Here is a 21,616-nt window from a genome sequence, read left to right as displayed (position 1 = left end):
AACCTGGGTTTAACCTATGTTCAGATTTCTGTTCTCGGAAGTATGCAAATTAGCGCATATTTAATTAGATAAAGCCCCATTGTATATTTAAACATAATTTTTCAGAAACTTATAATACGAAACAACTAGGCTATGTTAATATACTGAGATTGGGGAAGTATTGTGATATTAGTAAAAAATTGTACACTATTCACCTGTGGTGTCTTGACTTATGGTAAGTTGCATTTATAAACTAACGAGAAAACTAAATTGCACCAAGTGTTTTATATATATGGTTTGAAGATCTGTAGATGCATTGCATAAAGCTCCACATTACATCTTGATGTCCTTATAAGGAGTCCAGTGAGTTAATTTCACCACTGGGTGGCTTCAGTGAGTGAGCAGCAAACAACAAACATGACCTCACAAGACTCTCCTGTCCTCATTTGCCCTATCTCACGATTCAACTGATGGTATAACCATAACCGACGTTGTAAAACTTAAAGAAACTTCGTTTTTGAAGCGTCACGCACACTTTGAAATCGATTATAGCTACTGTTCAATGAGTCAATATAACCACAGTAGTTTTAATTAGTAACTTAAGCGCTAAATTTATTCTGTTCGAAAGGCATTACTTTCAATTAATATTAAAATAACGTCTGTGAATTCTTTATAAAGTGCTTTTGGTTGTGAATAGGCCTACATACAAAAGCATCAGGAAGTAAACCTGGCTAAACGCTCAGTCGTCGATTGAAAAAAATGCGGTTTTACATTAAAACATACTTAGTGACACACTACCATAGATTGGCGGGTTTGGATTATTAGTCTCGCGCCAGACTCGGCAGGATCCGTATCACGCATATAAAAGAAAACGAAACCAAAGAGGGTTTGTTTAGTTTCATTTTCTTCCATAAAACTGGACCGATGCGTTATGCCACCAGCGGTGAGTCCATTACATCAATACATCTTATAAACTAAACATACAGAACATTTGTAAATGTTTCTTATCGCGAGTAAGCACATTGTTAACTAACATTGCCATGCCATCCATGTGCAAGGTCAACCTTTACATAACTAGTCTCCAGAATTACATGCGTCGTTTCCTGCAGGGCACTATATGGGCACGAGCTGCTCCTTAAATAACTATTTATTATAATTGTTTACTATTTATTTATTATTGATTGCACAGACAAAAAATTCTTAGCAAAACGTTTGAATGAGTTTCATACTACATACTTTGTATGTATATATATGGAGAAGATTATTAGGAATATCAGTGACAACATGAGTGCCAGCCTGAAAGCATTTACCAACAATTTTCTACTGAAGGATTATTTGTCTTGGTCTGTAGCATACAGACTATATTTTGTTTATAACAAACCTGGAAAAGTTGCGTCTATATGTGAAGAGTTTCGGGTATTTTCAGTGTTTAAATAATACCTGGTGAATTGAATTATTTTTAACTGTAGCAATACACGTGCTTTTAGCATTGCCAAACAAAGCTTCTGTTGTTAGACAACGTGCACTGGCACCATAGACCTCCTGTGCTTTGTCATGTTGTATAGATCAGCACTCAATGTTATCACATTTATTGTGGTGAATAAGGTTTGTCATGGATACTAAAACAATACAAATCAAAATAAAGATTTCTGTTTAATGAGTGATTTCCCCCCAGCTAATGGATGAGGATGGAGAGGGAGGACTGGACGGGGGGCTTCCTGGTGGCCCAGGAGGCCAGTGCACTGGTGGACTTGCTCTGCCAACAGGACAGTGGTGTTCTGGATCGGATCTTTGCCTTAGTGGAACCTAACACAATGGATCAGCTACGGTCACTGACCAACAACAGAGACCTTGTCTCAGCCACTGTGGATTACTTCAAAACGTCAGAACACACCATATGTAGACGGTTTCTCACCGTCATATATCAGTACTGTGAAAACATTCCCTTTCTTCTTGAAACTACACTGGTATCCGTTGCAGAAAATACAACTGGTAAGCCATGTTTGTATTTTTTTAAAATTGTACTCCAGGGTTTCCCATACTCATACCATCAATTAATATTAAAGCATAATTTTGTTATTAATCATACTTTAATATCATATATCAGTTTATATATTATTTGTTCTATTATTTAATTTGAACACATTATTAAAAAAAACTTTGAAGTGAAAGTGAAAGTGTCCTGTAGTTGTTAAAAGAAAGAAGCTGTCGTTTAAAATAGGAATGTTATTGAATTCTGGGATAATATTATTCATACAGTTTTTTTCCCCCTATATTTTGAAGGAACAAACTTCAGTCATACAAGCGACAATGATAATTTTTCACCATCACGAAATGTGAAACGTCCACGACTAGGTATGTTATTCTCTTAAAGCGACACACCCATTTGAATTTTGACTCATTGTGAAAGATATCTTGAATCGGCTTGAGCAACCCAACAGTTAAATTGACTTTAACTTGGATGACAGAAACCAATTGGCCATTCAACAAGAAGAATAAATCTCTTAGTGATTTCAATCTGTTTGATTCATCTTGTAAATGATCAAAATAATAAAACATCACTGTGTTGAGCATTGACCTTGTTATTAATGTTCACATTGTGATAGACAGCATTATTATACAATCCCAAAGTATTGGATCAGTGTAACCAAAAATGGTTAAGAAAACCAAAATTACAAAAGAAAACATTTGTTTGCAGATGCCACACAGTTTGATACTTTATTTTTTAAAGCCATAACATTCATAGATTTTAAAATGTGAGCTTTCCTTTTTGAGGCTTTTGTAAGGTGGCCGAGAGAGCTTAATACACTGCAACTGAAGAAAACACATGCAAATAGAAAAACACAACTAAATACAGAAACGCGCTGCAAATAGCACAGACTACTGAAATGTTTCCAGGTGACCCCATTAAGTGACAAACCTGGCTGCGACGTGCTTACAGCTCAAAGTCTACTTTATGTTATTTTATTATTATTATTATTTTTTGCAAAACATACAAGATGACAGATTTATGACATACAACTTTGTATACAATATACAGAATGTAATAACAATATGTTCAATGTCATCAGAATACTAATGAGAAAAGAACAATGAGCTGAAAACTTAAATAAAAAAGAAAGAGAAAAAGAACATGAGGGAAAGATGTTAATCTATACATCAGTTACATTGTACAAATGTTTTCATGTTATGTTTAAATACGTTTCATAAGAAATGTGAGGTAATGCATGGTCCAAAGATGAGATGGAAAGTTTTAAAAACTTTTTTTTGTATAAAATGTATTTGCAACAGTTATGTTAACAGCTATAATAAGATATTTCTGATAATAACAGCTATTCAGCTGATGGACACCATGATGCGTTGTCATGGGAACATCCCAGGTGAAAATAATGAGGAAATTATGTTGTCTTTCTTTCCTCCCTTCATCAAGTCCGTTCCAAACGGCTACATAATGGCACACAAGTGCCCTACTCACTCCAAAGTCCCCACTTCAAGGTATCTGCCGTCTGCCCTTCGAAGGGAGTAGGACACAGGGATGCTCACGAGCAACAAGCATGTCCCAGCCGGGTTCGTCACTTATTGGGGTCACCTGGAAATGTTTCTGTTGTGGTCTATGCTATTTGCAGTGCGTTTCTCTCTATTTGGTTATGTTGTGGACTTTTGCAGTGCGTTTCTGTATTTGGTTGTGTTGTGAACTTTTGCAGCGCGTTTCTGTATTTGGTTATGTTGTGAGTATTTGGAGCTTATGTGTTGTGAAATTGATGAAGATGTTTTCTTAATTTGCGGGTATTTTTCTATTCGCATGTGTTTTCTTCAGTTGCAGCGCGTTGAGCTCTCTCGGCCACCGTACTTTCGCAAGAACAGCAAATTATATTTCATGGTAAAACTTAAATTTGTATTTACTGAAAATGTGCAATGTTTTGATTTTCTTACATAGATCATTTAAAGATATACACAGATGCTCTTAAATCCATGATACTGCAAAAACATAAGACAGTGACACAGGCTGTGTTAAAGGACATCAGTCTGGATGACACATGGGTATATTTAAGACACAGGAACCCTCTTCGAGTGAAAGACAGGACCATCCAGCCTCAAGCGTCTCTAGACGCTCATGAAGGTGAAGAATCAGAGCATAAAGTGTCTGTTGAGTCTCTTTTGAAAACCACCAGCAGGGTTGTCGTTCTGCTGGGCCAGGCTGGATCTGGTAAGACCCTGCTGGTGCACTGTCTCGGCCGTAGCTGGGCTAAAGGCTCCTTCCCGTCTATTCACCTACTGTTCCTGCTGGAGTTCCGGCAGCTCAATCTTATCTCACGTGACCTTTCACTGAAAGATCTACTCTTTCTCTTCTATCCTGCTTGTGAGGATGATGAGGAAAGCGAAGCGGTGTTTGAATTCATCCTCTCCAACCCTGAGAAGGTCTGCTTCATATTCGATGGATATGATGAGTTTCGTGCCAAGCTTACAAATCCTAGAAAGCTTGAGGGCTTCATTGACCCAAACAAACCTCTGACAATGACAGATCTCCTCTCTGGACTGTGCAATCGTAAAATCCTTCCAGATTGCACAGTTTTTGTCACCTGTAGACCACGAGATGTGACGGACATGTTTGCGAGTCCTGGTTTCATAACCTGTGAGCTTCAGGGGTTTGACCGATTGGGTGTGAAGGAATACGCCGAGCAGTACTTTCATGAAAAAGGAGATGAATTCAAAAAGAAGGCTGTAAACTTGTTAATGGACAGCCGTCACCTATTGTCAATGTCGCATGTACCTGGACTCTGTCATATCTGCTGTGTGTGTGTGGATCATCTGTTCTCCAGTGGTGGATATCATGCTGATCTACAGCTTCCAACGTCCTTAACTCAAATCTACATGCAAATCTTGTTGGCGTCCCTCAGACGCTTCAATGGAGGTGGGGTGTCTGGTACACCTCTACTTCAGAGATACAGAAATAAAATTGTTGAGATGAGCCAGTTGGCCCTCAAAGGACTGGAGGGAAGCACCATTGTCTTCATGGACACAGAAGTGCCTCCAGAACTCCAGGATTTTGGCATCAAAAGCGGGATACTGTCTAGTGTCAAGCTGACGTGTGAGGATGGATCTTTAGGATATGGTTTAACCTTCATGCACCTTACAATGCTGGAGTTTCTCGCTGCTCTCCACCTCATGACCAGTCAGAACATAACAGAGAGTCAACTTAAGAAGAAGCTTAACTTGAAAACCCGCTGGACCACCAAGACTGACCCAAAGTCTGTCTTTACAGACTCTCTCCATCTTTACGTATGTGGGCTTGCTGCAGAGGTCTGCACCTCCAGTTTGGTCCAGCTTCAAGTGGCCGAGGGAGCCACGGCTTGGGTACAAAGGCGCCAAGCTGTCGTCCGTAATGTTTTGCTGGGTTTCGCTGGAAGTACCAGTCAAACAGGCCCCAAAATTGTGGAGCTGTGCCGATGCACTCGTGAAACACAAGATTCTAAGTTGGCAAGAGCTGTTGGTTCGAGACCACAGTTTGAACTGAGAAATATCAGACTCAACGCTGTCGACATGGATTCTTTAGCATTTGTAACAGCAGCTGCTGATCAGAATGTATGTCTGGACTTTGGTGGCTGTTCAATTGACTTGGATTGTTTGGAAATCCTCCCTAGTTTCAAGAATGTGGATCGTCTCATGTGAGTTTTCATAAAACCCTCCTTTATGGACAAATTATTTATGTGTAGTAAATTGGAGTCCATATGGCATCTTTAAATATTGATGCATGAAATAGTGGTACCATATTGGTTATCAGCTGATAATTGGTTGTTATTTTACCTGTATAATTTGATATTAGATATATAATAAATTGGATATTTAATATAAACTACAGTAATTCCCCTTATTTTGCATTTAGATTACCTTTGCTGTCATGTAATGCTCACTTAAGTTAATCTTTAAAAACACTAATAATTTAACAAATGTTAAATGGAATTTTTTACCAAATCTTAAAAAGAATATACATTTTTCATACTGTAATGTTGTGATGCCTAAATTCACATTAATTTTTTAAAACATTTTAGTAAAATATTTTACTATTTTTAATTAATTTAGACATAATAGTATAAATTTTCTAATATCAGCATTTTTTTTAGTTATCTATAACATCAAAATAATTACCAGCTTATAGTTTTCTGCCATAATTTTAAGAATAACACATGGTATTGGTTTAGGTTGTAGTTTTTACTGAAACTGTAACTGGTGATGTTGATATATTCAACTTTCAAATATATTTCATTCAAGTTTCCGTAGCCGGAAATACGATGACAGGTTTGCAGAGGCTTTGTGTGGTATCCTGTCTAAACTCCAGGCCTTGCGGCGATTAGAGTAAGTTTTTGATTCAATCAGTGTCTGTTGTGTCCTTTATGCATTTTGTCATACTATTTCCTTGCAGTGTGTTTTGCATTGTTTTGTGTTTTTCCTCTGATTTACAGCTTTATCAGTGGAAGCCTCACTGATGTTGGAGCTGCAAAACTTGCCAGAGCTTTGGAAGACTGTCCTCACATCACACACCTGGAGTAAAACCATTTGCTATGCCATGGGCTTCATAGATTGAAATTTAAAGATATTCATATGTTTTCTGCTTATTTTTGAAATCGGAATGGACAAAAAGTTTACACTAGGTGGTCTTGATGATCTGTCATGAACATCTGTCTTGTGTCAAACAGTGTGTTATGTTTATCTGACAGTGTCAGCGATAACTCCTTGAAAGATGAAGGTATAAGAGTGATTGCGGAAACACTTTCCAGGCTGCCCAACATCTGCTCTGTTTTGTAAGTAGTGTGTTTTCGTTTCAAAAGCCTAATTTTGTACATAATTTAGATATTCATGACAGTATTACTTATATCACGTCTGGTACATTATTACACTTATACTCAGGATGGGGAAAAACATCATCTCCACAGAGGGAGTCCTCACACTCATTGAGAAGATGGCTGCCTGCACCTCTATTCAGGAAGTCCATGTTGAGTATGTTGTTTTGTTGGCCTGTCTTATACAATTATAATGAAAATGGCAAATGAGGAACATTTTCCACACAATTTGGATCAGGGGCTCACAACTGTTTTTGTTTAAGATCCCGTGTTTTACAGTACATAAAGTTGTGTCCCATAAATATGTCCCTAAAATCTTAATATTAATGTACTTTAAAGTAAAACCCATATTAATCTCGCCATGTTTTGAACTGCATTTATTGTAGTCTTGTCCTTATTTTCTTTTACCCTGTGTAGTTTTGTTCAGTCTTTGAAGATTAGGGCACTTCACTTGATCTGTCCATTTGGGTCCATTTCATTGTCATAGGATGTTTTAATCTCTCTTATTGTATACAGGGGGAATAAAGAGATCAGCCTTTCCTTCTCACAAAGCTCTGACACAATATGGTGAGTGCTGATAGACAGAAAATCTCTACATACGTGTTTGAACTATTTGAAGGGTGGGTAATACCCCAGAACTCCAAACGATGTATTTTATATTTCATATTTCCTGTTTAGCACAACTTTTGTGGTTACTTTGTCTGTGCAACATGCACTTGGCTAGTTATTGCAGTGCAATGCACTATGTCCTGAGAGTGATAACGTATGGTGGTAGATGTTGTGCATCTTTTTTTCAATTTAAGGGCAAGTCTATAGCTTTTACCCTGATGTTAAAGGTGCAGTATGTTATTTCTCAATGTCGTTGCTGAACGTTGTTGATATTTGAAATCAACCCAAACAAACACATTCCTCTCTTCATTGCTTCGCCACCAAAACTCACCCTCCATCCTAACGGCCCTGCATCCAAACCCTGATTGCTGGCATGCGAGGCGGGTGCACTAACAAGGACGCTAAACAGTTTACACCGCATTCTCTAACAGTCATCAGCCCGCACAACTCTTACTAGCTGCCTCCGTTACACACGCAATGCAAGAGTGGATGGGTATTTATCGTAGCAGAAGCGCAACAAAATGATGCTTCATGAAAAATAAATTGAAGATGACGAACGAACGACAATGAAGCACATTCAATTAACATACATACACCGGAGAAATACAAGCACGAGTTCGTTGTTAGTTGCCAACAGCACAGCAGCTCCAGACAAACAATGACACTTAAAACCAGCGTTACTCGGAGCGAAAACAAAACAACCTCCGCGTCTGTTTTAGGGCCTTCCCGCTTAGCTCTCTCCAGCGCTGGAAAGCTTTTCTAATATTCACTGGGGTCCTAAAGCTCTTTCCTGATCACAACACTTTTTTTCTCAGTGATATCCCTTTGAGTTTTTCTCTTTTGTAGTGTCTCTCAGCCATCTCTCTTTTGACAGTATTTCATCAAATCCCCTTCTTGCTCTTTCTCTCTCGTCCACCGTCATATACCCCCTAATGCTGATTGACTACATGTTTGTTGTTGTGTCTGGTTGTGTCAGTCCGACCAACTTTCGCGTTTTTCAAATATCGCTTACCCCACCTTTAAAGTGCAGTCTGTAGTGACTGCACAGTTTGATGGTCACTGAAGGCAGTCAGGATAACACAATAAAAATGAATTTTTCTCACTTTTTCTTTCTTAGTGAAAACACAGACTTGAATAACACGGAAGAGACAAAGAATGTAAGGTAAGTGCTGATTCCTTTAAAAATCATATTCTTTTTCAGATAAAGGACAACAAATGAATCCTTAGTTACAAAGTCTAGATTTTAAACTTAACACTGAACTTTAGACTTAATGAGTTTAGACTTTATGGCTTCATTATATCATATAGAAGGAGCTGTGCTTTCATCTTGCTTTGTTAAATAATGTCGTGTATAGTGTCTATAAAGTCCAAGTGTTCATCACTGGGCAGCATTTCAGGAGAATTAGAGGATATAGTCAGATCGTTTGTGGAAAAGGATAGGCTCGACAGAAGTTATGCAATTTCAGGACAATCATATTGAAGACAGCAAACAAAAAAGACAAATTTGATGCAAAATACTTATGAGAAACTGATTTGTTCTATGTATTTTATTTTTAATCAAAAAATTATTTTGAATCAGGAATAAAAATTGTCATTCACAGTATGTATTGATGATCATCTGCAATTTAATGTGCAAAGTTTTCTTTATGATTTTTCCAACTCTCTCTTACAAGGTCTTACAAGGTTCCTCTTACGTTTTTTAAGGGTCAGGGTAGGGTTATTATGCTGTTGTCCATTCGTGTCTTTTAGTTATTATTTTTTATTTAACCATGAAAATTCTCATTAAGATTAATATTCTCTTTCACAAGAATGTCTTGGCTCAGATCTTGTTCTCTACTCTCGACTCCACTAAATAAGGCTTTATAAAAGGCTAATAAATCTTGGCCGCACCTGAAATGGATCACACCATTAACATTAGTGCCTGAGTAGTTAAAGTAAATTCGCCATAAAAACCCTTCTCATTAAACAACACCCATTTATTGCATGGAAGGGGCAAGTACATAACGTAAGTGATTAAAATTCATGTGCAAAAATTAAGGCGAGACACTACAGGTGAATAGGGTAATTTTTTTAATTTTCTGTAATTTAATGTTTAAATATGCAAATGAGACAATATCTAATTAAATATGCGCTAATCTGCATATATTTTAAAAAACGAAATCTGAGTATTGGATAAAGCCAGGTTCAAAATTATTTTTTCATTGTGTTCACATATTAGATGGGAAAAGAATTACAGAGGGATTTATGGATATCTACTTTTGTTATCCTGTAAATCAGAATATACTGCCAATAGCCTTAAAAAATGATTTTCGACATGTCTTTTGGAATAAAATGTTATATAAATCAGGCTAGGAATAATATATTTACAAATCCCTCTGTAAATGTCTTCAATATAACTAGGTACAAGACTGGAAAGTTTGGTGTATATAGATGCTACTGAAGTGGAGATGTCGGACTTGGAGTATGAGATGAGAGAAAAGTCATTTTGAGAAAACGGGCTTTAAAGATTTAGCATCAGCCAATGAGATCGCGCATTTAAAGTAAAATCCCCCTTTTACTCTCACGATTGGTTGCTGATAAAAAGGAAATGACGATATTTGGATCCGGCTGTATTGTTCAGGAGAGAGAGAGCTTTCTAACGGTGTGTGTGATGACAGGGTGCAGATTGCGATCGCGGAGCAGAAGGATGATTTATAACGACAACTTTTGATGAATTTATGAGAAATCTACAGACGCAAACAGACAACGTGTAGTAAAATAAAGACCTAAATGTGTATTTCGGAATTTTTTCACCACAAGTCTGAAAGAAGACATGTTATTGAAGACAAATATCCCAAAATCTCAAAATTGACCAGTGAAAAAAAAACGATGTTTTTGCCTGCCGTGTGTCGCCCTAATTGAATTATAAAGTTTAACCACTTCTCTTGAACGTAATGCTGTTAAACTGAATGTACAAAGCAAACTGTTTGCTGAAATAAGAATGTGCAGTTTATCTGTCAACCAGATGCACGTGAAATGTTTGTTACTATAGCAACAGTAGGGTCACAGAGGTACACCCTTGGTGGTGAGAAAATGCACCACTACTGTGTCTGCTGTGTCACTACAATTGTTTCACTGGTTTTATATTTTCCAAACCAAACATACTGAACTGACAGGAAGTAAATGTTTCTTGTTATTGTTTCTTTATAGGTTCAAGAAGTGTAACATCACCGTTTCCCATGTAGCCAGTCTGTGTAATAAACTCAAGGGCTTCTCATTCATAACCCTTTTAGAGTAAGTATTCAAATTCACCATAAATCCCACCTTTTAAACTTCAATGTACCTCATATCGGATTGAGTTCATACACCCACAATTCTTCTTGTTTTCCTCGTTTCTCAGTTTGTCCTACAACTCGCTGGGTAACAAGGGCCTAAAGAAGATTCTGGACCTTCTGCCTAAACTAGGAACAATTCAAGAGATCAAGTAGGCCAATGTTTTTATCTGCAGCTTCCTTTGGTTTTGACAGTTCCAGGGAGACACTCTTTTTTTTTTTTTTTGCATGTGCAAAAGAGCTTCTCCATTTACCTTACTGCCAGTACATTTCTGTTTTCAAAAGAGTATATATTTTGTTTCTGAACACACACAGTGTCAGTGAAAATGGTGTTGATATGGATGGGGTGGTGATGCTTGCTTCTGCCCTCTGTAACCAGAAGAACCTGAGGAGAGTGAATGCAAGGTCAAGACCAGCATTGAGTTTTTGATCATTTTTCTGTCTGTCTGAATGGCTGTTGAAATGCTGACACTGTGCTTTTTCTCACCAGTGGAAATGAAAAGAAAAAATTGGTTCTTTGTTTTGACACTAGCAGAAGGTACAGAAACAGATGTGGCTGCAAAAATTTTTGCTTAATATGTAAAGTATGTACGGTAATGTTGGCGTAGTATAACCAATGTGCTTTATTAATGCAGACATGCTACAAGACAGCTGACACCAAGTGAAAATGGGATACATGTGCATAAAAAACTCAGGTATATCTCTCAGTTTTGTTATATAGATTGATTTAGTGATAATCAGTTAATTTGTGTGTTTTTTGTCTTTCCAGTTTAACCCATTATGATATCCAACCTGCATACATGGCCAAGCTGTGTAAGCAACTGGTTAAATGTGAAAACCTTTTGGAGATTGAGTGAGTAGCTCTCATGTCTGCTAATCTATAGTGTAGACAAAAGACTGTTATATGGATCACCTACATTCTGCTTTTCCACATTTTATATTTGTGTTACAGGTTCTCCCATCTAAAACTATCAAATGAGTCCATTGAGAAGTTAATGTTGATCCTTCCTGAAATGTCTTCTCTTCATCTACTGAAGTAAGTGGTCATAAGAGTCTGGTTCCTGTAGCACAGCTGTATTTGTTCCCTATCATGAATGATATTTTTTTTTATTCATCTAAGATTACTTTATTTTCCAGCTTAAGTCATGTTGACCTGTCTACAAATGGGGCTTTGTTATTGGTCAGATCTCTTGCTGACTGCCAGCGTGTCACGGCTGTAGAACTAAGGTGTCTTATTTAAGTTCGTATTTTTAGATATTAAAGTAGGGATTACCTTTCTTAAAATATGCTTTTAAAAACACTAACATTGATTATTTTAATTCCTAAAGTTGGTTTTAACATTCTTCTTAGACACCAGGCAGAAGCATTCATCAAATTTGTTCCTGAAAAAGCAGAGGCAGCAATTTGCAAGTAAGTAATATCAGCTCACCATTGATACAGTGGCCATGTGATTATGACAATAATTATACTTATCAATCATTAGAGTTAAATCAGGATGTTCACTAAACGGTCAAGTTCTTCTTAGCAGCATGACACGGCCTTTAAAATTACTGAAGCTCCCAAAAACTTCAGTTAAGCACATGTAGTGAGTTCTGCCTTCTTGTGAAAACTCTATCAAGTAGTTTATACTTACTCTATAAATAATTTATTCACCTTGCTGGCTATAATGAGAGCATTCGTTAGAGTTCAGAACTCAGTCAGTGATCTCACTCTATCAGAACTCGCATTTGAGAGGTAATGAGCGGATTTCTTCTGTGCCAGTGAGTAATTTAAAGGACTTTGGAAATAGAAATATAAAAAACAAATACAATTTTTAAAACAAAACAAAATGACCAAAACTTTATATTAAAATATTAATATATAAAAATAAAAGCAATTTGAAAATAGAAATAAAAACTATAATAGTATATAAATAATATTAAAATAACACTGCTTTTGATGCAATACATCTTAAACAGGGGCGATTCCAGGATTTTATAAATTAGGGGGCACAGGGGGAGATCAAGAACCAGTCAGGGGGGGCCCATGGAAAATCAGAAAATTCAACTGGAAATAAATTTTGTTGCATAGCACAGATAAAGTAATATTTATCTATTTTATATTTATGTGGTCGTGTGCTCTGCCTCAGAACAACACCGACAAGTCATCTCTATACAGTCTTCCGAAGTTACGTTAGCTAATCTAACGTTACTGGCTTGATCAGTCACACAACATACTGTGCGATATTTCAAAATATATACTGTAATTTAGTGTGTATATACCATAAACAGTGACGTGTCGAGGTGTCACTCTCTTCTACTGTTTGAAAAACGTGGAGCTGTAATTCCGCTTTGCGAATCGCAAATCAAGCAGTGATTGACAGTGCTCTGATCCAATGGCATTGGGCATTGTCAGGTTGACAGTTAATCTAGCCCAATGATGTTAGGGGGGCACCAGGGGGGGCCAATCATATTCCAGGGGGGGCCAGTGCCACCCCGTGCCTCCCTTCTAGACACGCCCCTGATCTTAAACTGAATGATGTTATCACTATAATAGATTTGGCACTTTTGGAAACAGGAGGTTTTGACTCTTTCTCTGATGTTTACAGGCTCACAGAGTATAAACTGAGCAAAACCAATGTCGAGAAGCTCTCAAGGATACTGGAGAACTGTCCTCGGCTATCTGAACTAGTGTAAGTATTTCTCTGTTCTTTTACCACTGTTTTCTCATCCTATTAGAAGTCGGTACATTTTACAGTTGTGCAAACAAATTTTTATTTCTTTCCCTTTTGTAGCTTGTCTCATAACCTTCTGCGAGATGAAGGGGTGAAATGTTTTGTTGATTGTTTGCCCAAACTAAAGATCTCAAGCTCAGTGAGGTAAGAGTTTAGTCACAGACTGTCTTCACAAACATTTGTTGCTTGTAATTGACATTATGGGTTAATTTACCTCATAAATTTACTTATTGTACTCCTTCACAGCATCAGTGGCAACCGAATGACTCAAGTAGGTGCGCTGGATCTGGTCAACTCAATGAATACCTGTGAAAAAGTTGTTGCTGTTGAAGTCAGGTAATGGCTAATGCTCTAACACTGCCATTTGTTCCTCCATTCTTTTCATTGGCATGAACAATGATTGGTTTACAGAAAAGTTTTTATTTTTTCAGTTATTCTCAGAAGTTTTTTAGCTACTGTATATGTTTTTCTCTTCTTTAGTCTTGGAGTGGACGATCAGTCATTGATTCATTTTGTGAAGGAACATGTAAACGGCAAGACTCTTAGGTAATTTCCCAAAATGCATGTGAGGCATCACAATCGAAAGACAATCAAATAGTCACGAGAATAATATGTTTATTCAAGTCAAAAGTGAAAGTGGTTTGGTGTTTAGCTTCCTCTTACAATTGTCTTGACATACAGGTTAAGGGAATGCAGTTTTGATGTCATACACTTGAAGAAGCTTGTGGAAATCCTGAACAGATGCCCTAGGCTACTTACATTAGAGTGAGTATTTGACCAAAGTTACATTACTATTTACCATATAAGTGTTTTGTGCACACTTCATAACTTCTAAAACCCAGTAGAGTGAATTGAGTATGGTAGGGTTGATTGGGACAAATCAAATCATCACTTTTCCTAGTCATCTCAATGGCAAAAAGTCCCCCTGAATTCACCCCTTTCTTTATTGTCCTTCAAGAAACATTGGTGTTAAAATGTTTATTGTTCCTCTCTTTCTTTAGATTGTCTTCTAATTCACTGCAGAATCAAGGCGTTTTTCTGGACAGCCTGGCTGAGCTCTCCACAATCCATACTGTGAAGTAAGATTTTAACAAGGATTGATCTCACAGATAAATGATGACATATCGCTTTCGAAAGTTGCATGGATTTTTGGATAGTTTAGATAGTTGGCATATTAATACAGGTTCTTAATGCACATTTTTCTATTCCTCTCAGATTAAGAAATAATGGTCTGGTTTCTGAGCAAATAGAGTATTTTGTCAAACAGTTCAGTAGATGTCACCAACACAGAGACATCAGGTAAGAACAAAACAAAACATCTGTTTATTTAAGGGTGTTTCATAAATTGAGATGTGATGGAAATTTTGGTGGATGTGTGGGGAAAAAAGTCTGAATTTTCCTGTGATACATGTATATATTAAGAGTTTATTTTCCAAAAGTGCCCTAAGAAACAATGAAATTAGTTTATTTCTGTGATTAGTTGCTCTTTTTATGTAGAAGATACAATGTGAGGATAATTATGTGTTTGGGATGTTTTCATTAGGATTGAAGAGCCGTGGCTGACAGGAAGTGCTGTTATCGGTCTCATTGCCAAATGTCTGAATCTGCAGCCGTACATCAGAGAAATCAGGTGCGGTCCTGTAGCACTAACCTGCAAACCACACACACACACACACACACACACACACACACAAACACACACACACACACACACACACACACACACACACACACACACACACACACACACACACACACACACACACACACACACACACACACACACACACACAAACACCCACACACACAATGTGACCACTTATAACTTAATGACAACATGTACCATTTTACACAACCTTGGCAGCACAGCAAAATGCTTTATTAATATGTGTATAAAACTGCAAATGTAGTGAAAGACAAAGTGATATTAATAGTAATAATTGTTCACCTGTTGAATTTTCAGATTTTACTCGAGTTTACCAAAATGTGTCTGTCTGTATATTTAACTATGTGTGGTTTACAGAGTGGTTTCCTGTGTGGTGATGTGACCCTCATTTCATCCTAAATTAGACCTCATTACATGTTCATGTTGAATGGCACAACACATTTTAACTTACATATAACCATTTGCATATGATACTAACTTATTAATGTATTATATGATTATGTAAAAACTATTGCACTAAATATAGCTTATAAAACATCCCAAGGAGATTAAAAAATATATTTTAACCCAACATTTGCAGGGTCAACCGTGCTTCCATAAACATCATCATAAAAGAAGCCAATTCCAGTCCCAGCTCCACTTCTATGTACGTTTCATAACTCTCTTTAATTTTTACACTCATAGAGTGTGGAGTGCTATAAATATTGTGTATAAAAATTGTTTACAATGTTACATATGCAAATGTAATTTGTCCTGTTTTTTTCTGACAGAGTTCATCCTGAAAATTTCTCACCTGCTCTGCAGTCCATAAGGTGTGTCGGCTTTTTTTTGTTTTGCTTGTAAGGTTGTTTGGTGTTTTGTGCTTTTCTTTAATTGTATTTTAATATGATATTCTCTGCATTCGATTTACAACAACACTTTTGTCGCATTCTTTAGCTTTGATGGCTGTGACATAGAAGGACAGCATCTCACTCCTCTGACACTTCCCATCCAGAAATGTCTTGCCTTGCAGGATTTAAAGTATGTCAATTAGAGTTTATGCTGATTTTGGTGTGTTAGATCATGTCTTTTTTCTTAGTTTGAATCCTGCTCACTTCATTTTGTGTCCAGGTTCTCTCAGCTGAAAGTGGACCGAAAAGGCACAGAGTTTTTTTCTGCAGTTATTCCATCCTTACTGAATCTCAGGAACCTCACGTAAGTGTTTCATAATTAAGCACAATAAACAGATAGTCATCTTTATTTTATATATATATGTATATGTATATATATATATATATATATATACATAATTACATTAAATCAAAAAGTACAATATAATATATTTCGCTCAGAAATAATATTTACTTGATTTCTCTTTATTTCTTCATCATCATGTGTCTCATATTTCTTTGCACTAACTTTTGAGAAAAATGCATTAGTCATGTAATTCCCCAGTTCCTCATGTGATCATCTTATGTGCTTCTCTTGCTCTATGTGTTATGTTCTACAATTTGTCAAGTCTACGATTTGTATTTTGTTATCAGATCAATAAACTGCACTTGGGTTCTCACTTTCTACTTGCCTCCAGTGGATATATGTTACAGAAACCTAGATGGAACATGAGGGGTGTAAATACTTATGGAATAATCGCATAACAATGAATACATGGAAGTATTCAAAAAATGAGCCAATGATTAAACAGAACAGAGACACATGACTAGAATAAACCAATGGGTGTTCGACTTGAATCGCTCTTGCGGTACGTTGATGTCATACACTGATCGGTCCACGCAGTGCCGCTTCAAGTCGAACACACCTAATGAAAACATATCACATAGAGCAAGAGAAGCACATGACATGACTAAAATAAGATTCCCAGTACCAAAACTTGATGCACTGTGACCTGGTTTCACATACAAGGCTTATATTAAGCCAGGACTAGGCCTTAGTTAAATCAGGACATTTAAGTAGCTTTTATAAACGTTCTTTAAAGAAAAGAAAAAAACATTACTGGTGTGCTTCTTGAGACAAAACAATGGCACTGACATATTTTATTATATGTCCGTACAAATGACAAGTTGTCATTTAAAATCAATTATTGATTATATAATTAATAATTATATATTTGTAATATTTGTAACACTCTTGGTGGTATTATAAGTACTGTATACTTTACAGTCTTGATTTGAAAGAAGCTGCTGAGGATGATGTGGAAACTCTTGCTGAAGCATTACCAAACACTCCAGGGTTTGAGAGTCTGAGGTTTGTTGTCTTTCTTAAAGTACAGTTTAACTTTGCACAGGGAAAAAACAAGGTCTTTACAGGGAAAGGTATGTGTAATTTCATTATGTGAGCTTATTTACCGTTTCCCTCCTGTATGTCTTTTAGTTTGTCCCAGCTTGTTTTAGGTGACCGTGGAGCTGCAATATTTGGGAGAGCTCTTCAAAGTGTGCCAAATCTGAAGTCATTCAAGTAAGTGTCTGAATTTCTTCATTATTTCTCATCACAACAGAGTGCAACATTGCTGATTGGCTGATATGTTTTTGTCTAGTCTGTCCCAGTGCTCTGGCTGGACAACAGCTCGAGGACGTGACCTGGTCAAAGGACTGGTGCAGTGCGTCTCACTGGCAGAGATACGGTAATACATGTTGTAGTGTCCGCTTTTCAAACACCGCACTCTTTTAATACATTCACTGTCATTGACAGGTTATACCATATTTAATACTTTGTTTTCAATTATAGATTGGACTCTTTGGTACTTGATGAGGAGGGTATAAGCATCCTAGCGCAAGGCTTCAGCCATTTGGACTCCCTTCGAAGGCTCAGGTAAGGCTTGTAGTGTTCATTGAATATTTAGCAAACAATAATCAGGTATACTCTCCCAGAAACCCATGTTTTTATTTCATGTCTAATCTGGTTGTTTGCTCTCTTTAGCTTGAACAACATTAGAGTGGTGACATCAGAGACGTTTGTGAATGGCACTGGCATACTCTGTCTACTTTCCTCTTTTAAGGGGTTTAGACAGATGGAAGAGATTGAGTAAGTGTGGTGGTCCGTAAAATCACATGCACACAAATGCTAACAGGATTAGCTAATATGTAAAAAAATTGAATGCTATTTACAGGTTGGAAAGTTGGCGAATGGGAGATGGTGGTACTTATGAGCTTGTGAAATACATTCCTTCATGGACTAAACTACTAAAGCTGAGGTATGGCAACTGCATTGAGTATGAGATTCAGATTATTCCTCAGCTGAGAGAACAATTTAGGATAGAGCGCCCTCTGGTGGACACGATTAAATATGGTGGAAATATACACTAACTTCTGTTTATTTGAAATATACACTACTGTTCAAAAGTTTCTAGTCATTAAGATTTTTTTTTTTATAAAGAAATGAATACTTTTATTCAGCGGGGTTGCATTCAATTGATCAGATTTGTACAAAAAAAATATTTTAAATGCTGTTCTTTTGAACTTTCTGTCATCAAAGAATCCTGAACAAAATGTATTATGGTTTGCAAAAAACTGTTTAGCAGCACAACTGTTTTCAACATTGATAATAATAAGAAGAAATGGTTCTTATTACCAAATCAGTATGCCAAAATTATTTTGAATGATCATGTGACACTGACGACTGGAATAATGATGCTGAAAATTCAGCTTTGCCATCACAGGAATAAGTTACATTTGAAAAGGTATTGACATACAAACCAGTTATTTTAAATTGTAATAATATTCCACAATATTACTTTTTACTAGTTTACAAACCAGTTATTACTGTGTTTTTTGATCAACGAGCATAAGAGACTTCTTTCAAAACCACTAAAAAGCGATACAGACCCTAAACATTTGAACGCTAGTGTTATTGTCTAGAGTTATTATTACAGTCATCTGAACATTGCATCATTATTAATGTTCCTCGAAACTTTATAGTTTTTTACTAATTACATTTTTGCAGTCTGTCAGACAACAGTATAAGTGACCAGGCTGGAGAGAAGCTACTGACGGCTCTATCCCATTGCAGAGCTCTTCAGAAACTACAGTAAAACATTTACTTCATTTAATGAATGTGTGATATTGCTTGCAAAATCAATAGCTGACCATTCTTCATTATTTTGTTTTCACAGGCTGTCCAAAAACAAGCTTGGTCAGGCCAGTGCTGCTAAACTATCTCAAGTCCTTCTGTTACTGCCTCAGCTTTCAGAACTCAAGTAAGTCTTGCATGTTCTGGTCTACATAGTAAATAATGACAGCATTTTTATTTTAGATTAAACTATTGCTTTAAAAAGATGTCAGCGATGGTGATTTTTTGTCAGTTTGTCAGAGAATCGGTTTGACCCACAAGGATCCAAGGCTCTTTGTGAAGGTCTCATAAGCTTGAAGGCACTGAAAATACTACAGTAAGACACTAAATACTTTACAGAGCCACATATGATTGAATTTTTTACATCGCACACTACTGTTCAAAAGTTCTTTAAATAAATTTACTTTGAAAAAAATGTACATACTTTTAATTAATTTTTTTTTCAGCAAGGAGGCATTAAGTTGATCAGAAGTGACAGTAAAGAAATGTACAATGTTACAAAGGATTTATATTTCAAATAAATGCTGTTCTTTTAAAAATTCTATTAATCAAAGAATTAAAAAAAGGTTAATTTTAAACATTTTTCAATACTGATAATAATGAGAAATGTTTCTTGAGCAGCATATCAGAATGATTTCTGAAAGATCATGTGACACTGAAGACAGGAGTAATGATACTGAAAAATTAGCTTTGCATAACATATTACAATTGCATGAAATATATTAAAATAGAAAACAGTTATTTTAATTTGTAACAATATTTCAGTTTAACGTTTTACTGTATTTTTATTTACATAAATGCATCCTTGTTTTTGAAAGAAGTCTCTTATACTAACCATTACAACCTTTTACCGACCCTAAACGTTTGAACGTTATACAACCTCATTTGGTAGTTGTATACTGCATACTGTAAACCAGTGTAACCACTTGTCTCTCAGTTTGACTTCATTTGGGAGTTCAGATCTGGTTGATGTGGCATCATCCCTCAAACACTGTCCATCCATAGAAGATGTCAGGTGGGATCAGATATTTCAAACTTCTTTAAATGCTGTAGTTTGACTCATAAATGCATGGACCCAAACAGTAAATGATTCTGGTCCCTGTGTGTTGTTTAAAACTGCCCTTAGTTTATAAAGTCATTGTCTTTTTCAGCTTGTCATGGAATGAATGTGGTGACAGTCTTGCATCGACACTGGCTAAGATTCTGCCCCTGTGTACTAAGCTGAAAAGACTTGAGTAAGTTACTTGGGTGCTTGCAGTGAAAGTTTACCTTTTCGGCTGATTACATGTTGGATGTACAGTATGCTGATGTTATTAAAAACTAATAATTGCAGCCTGGAGGCCAATAAAATAACCACGACTGGAGCCAAAGCGATAGCCAAATGCCTCCCATTATGCCCCTCCATTGAAGTAATAAGGTATGACTAGCATATACACTCTTGATCGGACAATCTAGTTTGCGTAATTAGTAAGAATTAACTAGTAGAACTGCTTGACATGCACATAAAAAGCTGAGCTTCTTTACATTTGTCACTTTATACAGACTCTGGAGGAATCCAATTGACAAAGAGGATGAGAATCTAAAAGATGAGAGGCTGAACTTTTCATCAGTTTAATCACTTGTGTTCTTTTTTCTCTTTCCTTTTTTCATATTGCAAATAATATTGGTGTAGTACTATTAGTAGTTTTAACTTGAAATTATTTAATCGGGGAACACATTACCTCATTAGAGCAATTCATTACACCATTACAACAGCACACTTCTCAGCTGTTCAGGGACTGGACCCATTTAATGCCCATCTAATGCAAACAATAGGCTCTGATCAGTAAAGAAAAAGAGCAGGTGACATGCTGTGCCAAAAAAAAAAAAGAAGCACAATTAACTTGCATTTAGAAGAGATGTACATTTTCAATGACTTTTCTAGATTGCAACAATTAGAAAGAATGAAAATGTGACTAATTAGCCAGTCGTGGCACAATCAAGTAGGCAGCTCTGTTGTGAGGTTCAGCACAGTCATGCTCTTTGCTGATACACCGAAGATATCTTGAAGCTCAGAGCCTATCCTCATTTAGGGGCATTCATGCACTGATCCACCCTGAACTCCACCATGTTGTGTTCTCCTTTAAATGACGTATTTATGTCTGGATTTTACTTTGATCTGTTCAGATTTTATCTATAGATACATTCTTATTTGTTATTTGTAAAGTGTTTTACTCAACTTGTAAAGGTGAACTCAGTGCTTGTGTCGCTAGTAAATGAACAATTCCTTTCTAGTACCTGCACTGACCAATTATTGAATTTTAATGTGCACTGAAATTATAAATAAAGGTCATTCTTCATAAAATTCATATTTCTGTTATTTAATCAGATCTCAAAATAGAATGTAGATAATAGAGTGCCTTTGATTATTATTATTGTTACATGAGTATAATATATT

At 36.4% G+C, this 21,616-nt stretch overlaps 1 protein-coding gene across 1 annotated transcript; it reads left to right on the top strand.

Annotated features, from left to right (window-relative positions):
- The first annotated feature begins 460 nt into the window (after positions 1 to 460).
- nlrc5 (NLR family, CARD domain containing 5) lies at positions 461 to 21,527 on the top strand. Its single transcript, XM_077193360.1, has 44 exons — positions 461 to 922; positions 1,655 to 1,971; positions 2,263 to 2,334; positions 3,917 to 5,645; positions 6,250 to 6,333; positions 6,441 to 6,524; positions 6,696 to 6,779; positions 6,886 to 6,975; positions 7,335 to 7,385; positions 8,545 to 8,589; positions 10,617 to 10,700; positions 10,807 to 10,890; positions 11,054 to 11,143; positions 11,229 to 11,276; positions 11,374 to 11,433; positions 11,508 to 11,591; positions 11,691 to 11,774; positions 11,876 to 11,965; positions 12,089 to 12,148; positions 13,326 to 13,409; positions 13,512 to 13,595; positions 13,698 to 13,787; positions 13,932 to 13,997; positions 14,133 to 14,216; positions 14,453 to 14,530; positions 14,667 to 14,750; positions 14,995 to 15,081; positions 15,698 to 15,763; positions 15,888 to 15,929; positions 16,054 to 16,137; positions 16,228 to 16,311; positions 17,275 to 17,358; positions 17,485 to 17,568; positions 17,648 to 17,734; positions 17,839 to 17,922; positions 18,031 to 18,135; positions 18,221 to 18,304; positions 19,054 to 19,137; positions 19,223 to 19,306; positions 19,412 to 19,495; positions 20,117 to 20,194; positions 20,331 to 20,414; positions 20,513 to 20,596; positions 20,722 to 21,527. Exons 2-44 carry the CDS (start codon positions 1,662 to 1,664, stop codon positions 20,792 to 20,794), a joined length of 5,265 nt encoding a protein of 1,754 aa, XP_077049475.1. The 5' UTR covers positions 461 to 922; positions 1,655 to 1,661; the 3' UTR covers positions 20,795 to 21,527.
- Positions 21,528 to 21,616: the final 89 nt, after the last annotated feature.

Source organism: Siphateles boraxobius, unplaced genomic scaffold (assembly GCF_051911475.1).
Source record: "Siphateles boraxobius isolate OS27281-9 unplaced genomic scaffold, OSU_SipBor_1 31, whole genome shotgun sequence".
In the NCBI taxonomy this organism is placed as follows: Eukaryota; Metazoa; Chordata; class Actinopteri; order Cypriniformes; family Leuciscidae; genus Siphateles; species Siphateles boraxobius.
This window is presented reverse-complemented; position numbering and strand designations above follow the sequence as displayed.

What these genes read in the sequence shown, in the direction of transcription:
- nlrc5 (XM_077193360.1), top strand. Translation starts at nt 1,662, where the DNA reads ATGAGGATGGAGAGGGAGGACTGGACGGGGGGCTTCCTGGTGGCCCAG. An exon ending in GGAACAATTCAAGAGATCAA is followed by an intron (nt 10,891 to 11,053) that starts GTAGGCCAATGT and finishes GAACACACACAG; the next exon opens with TGTCAGTGAAAATGGTGTTG. An exon ending in ACTAAACTACTAAAGCTGAG is followed by an intron (nt 18,305 to 19,053) that starts GTATGGCAACTG and finishes ACATTTTTGCAG; the next exon opens with TCTGTCAGACAACAGTATAA.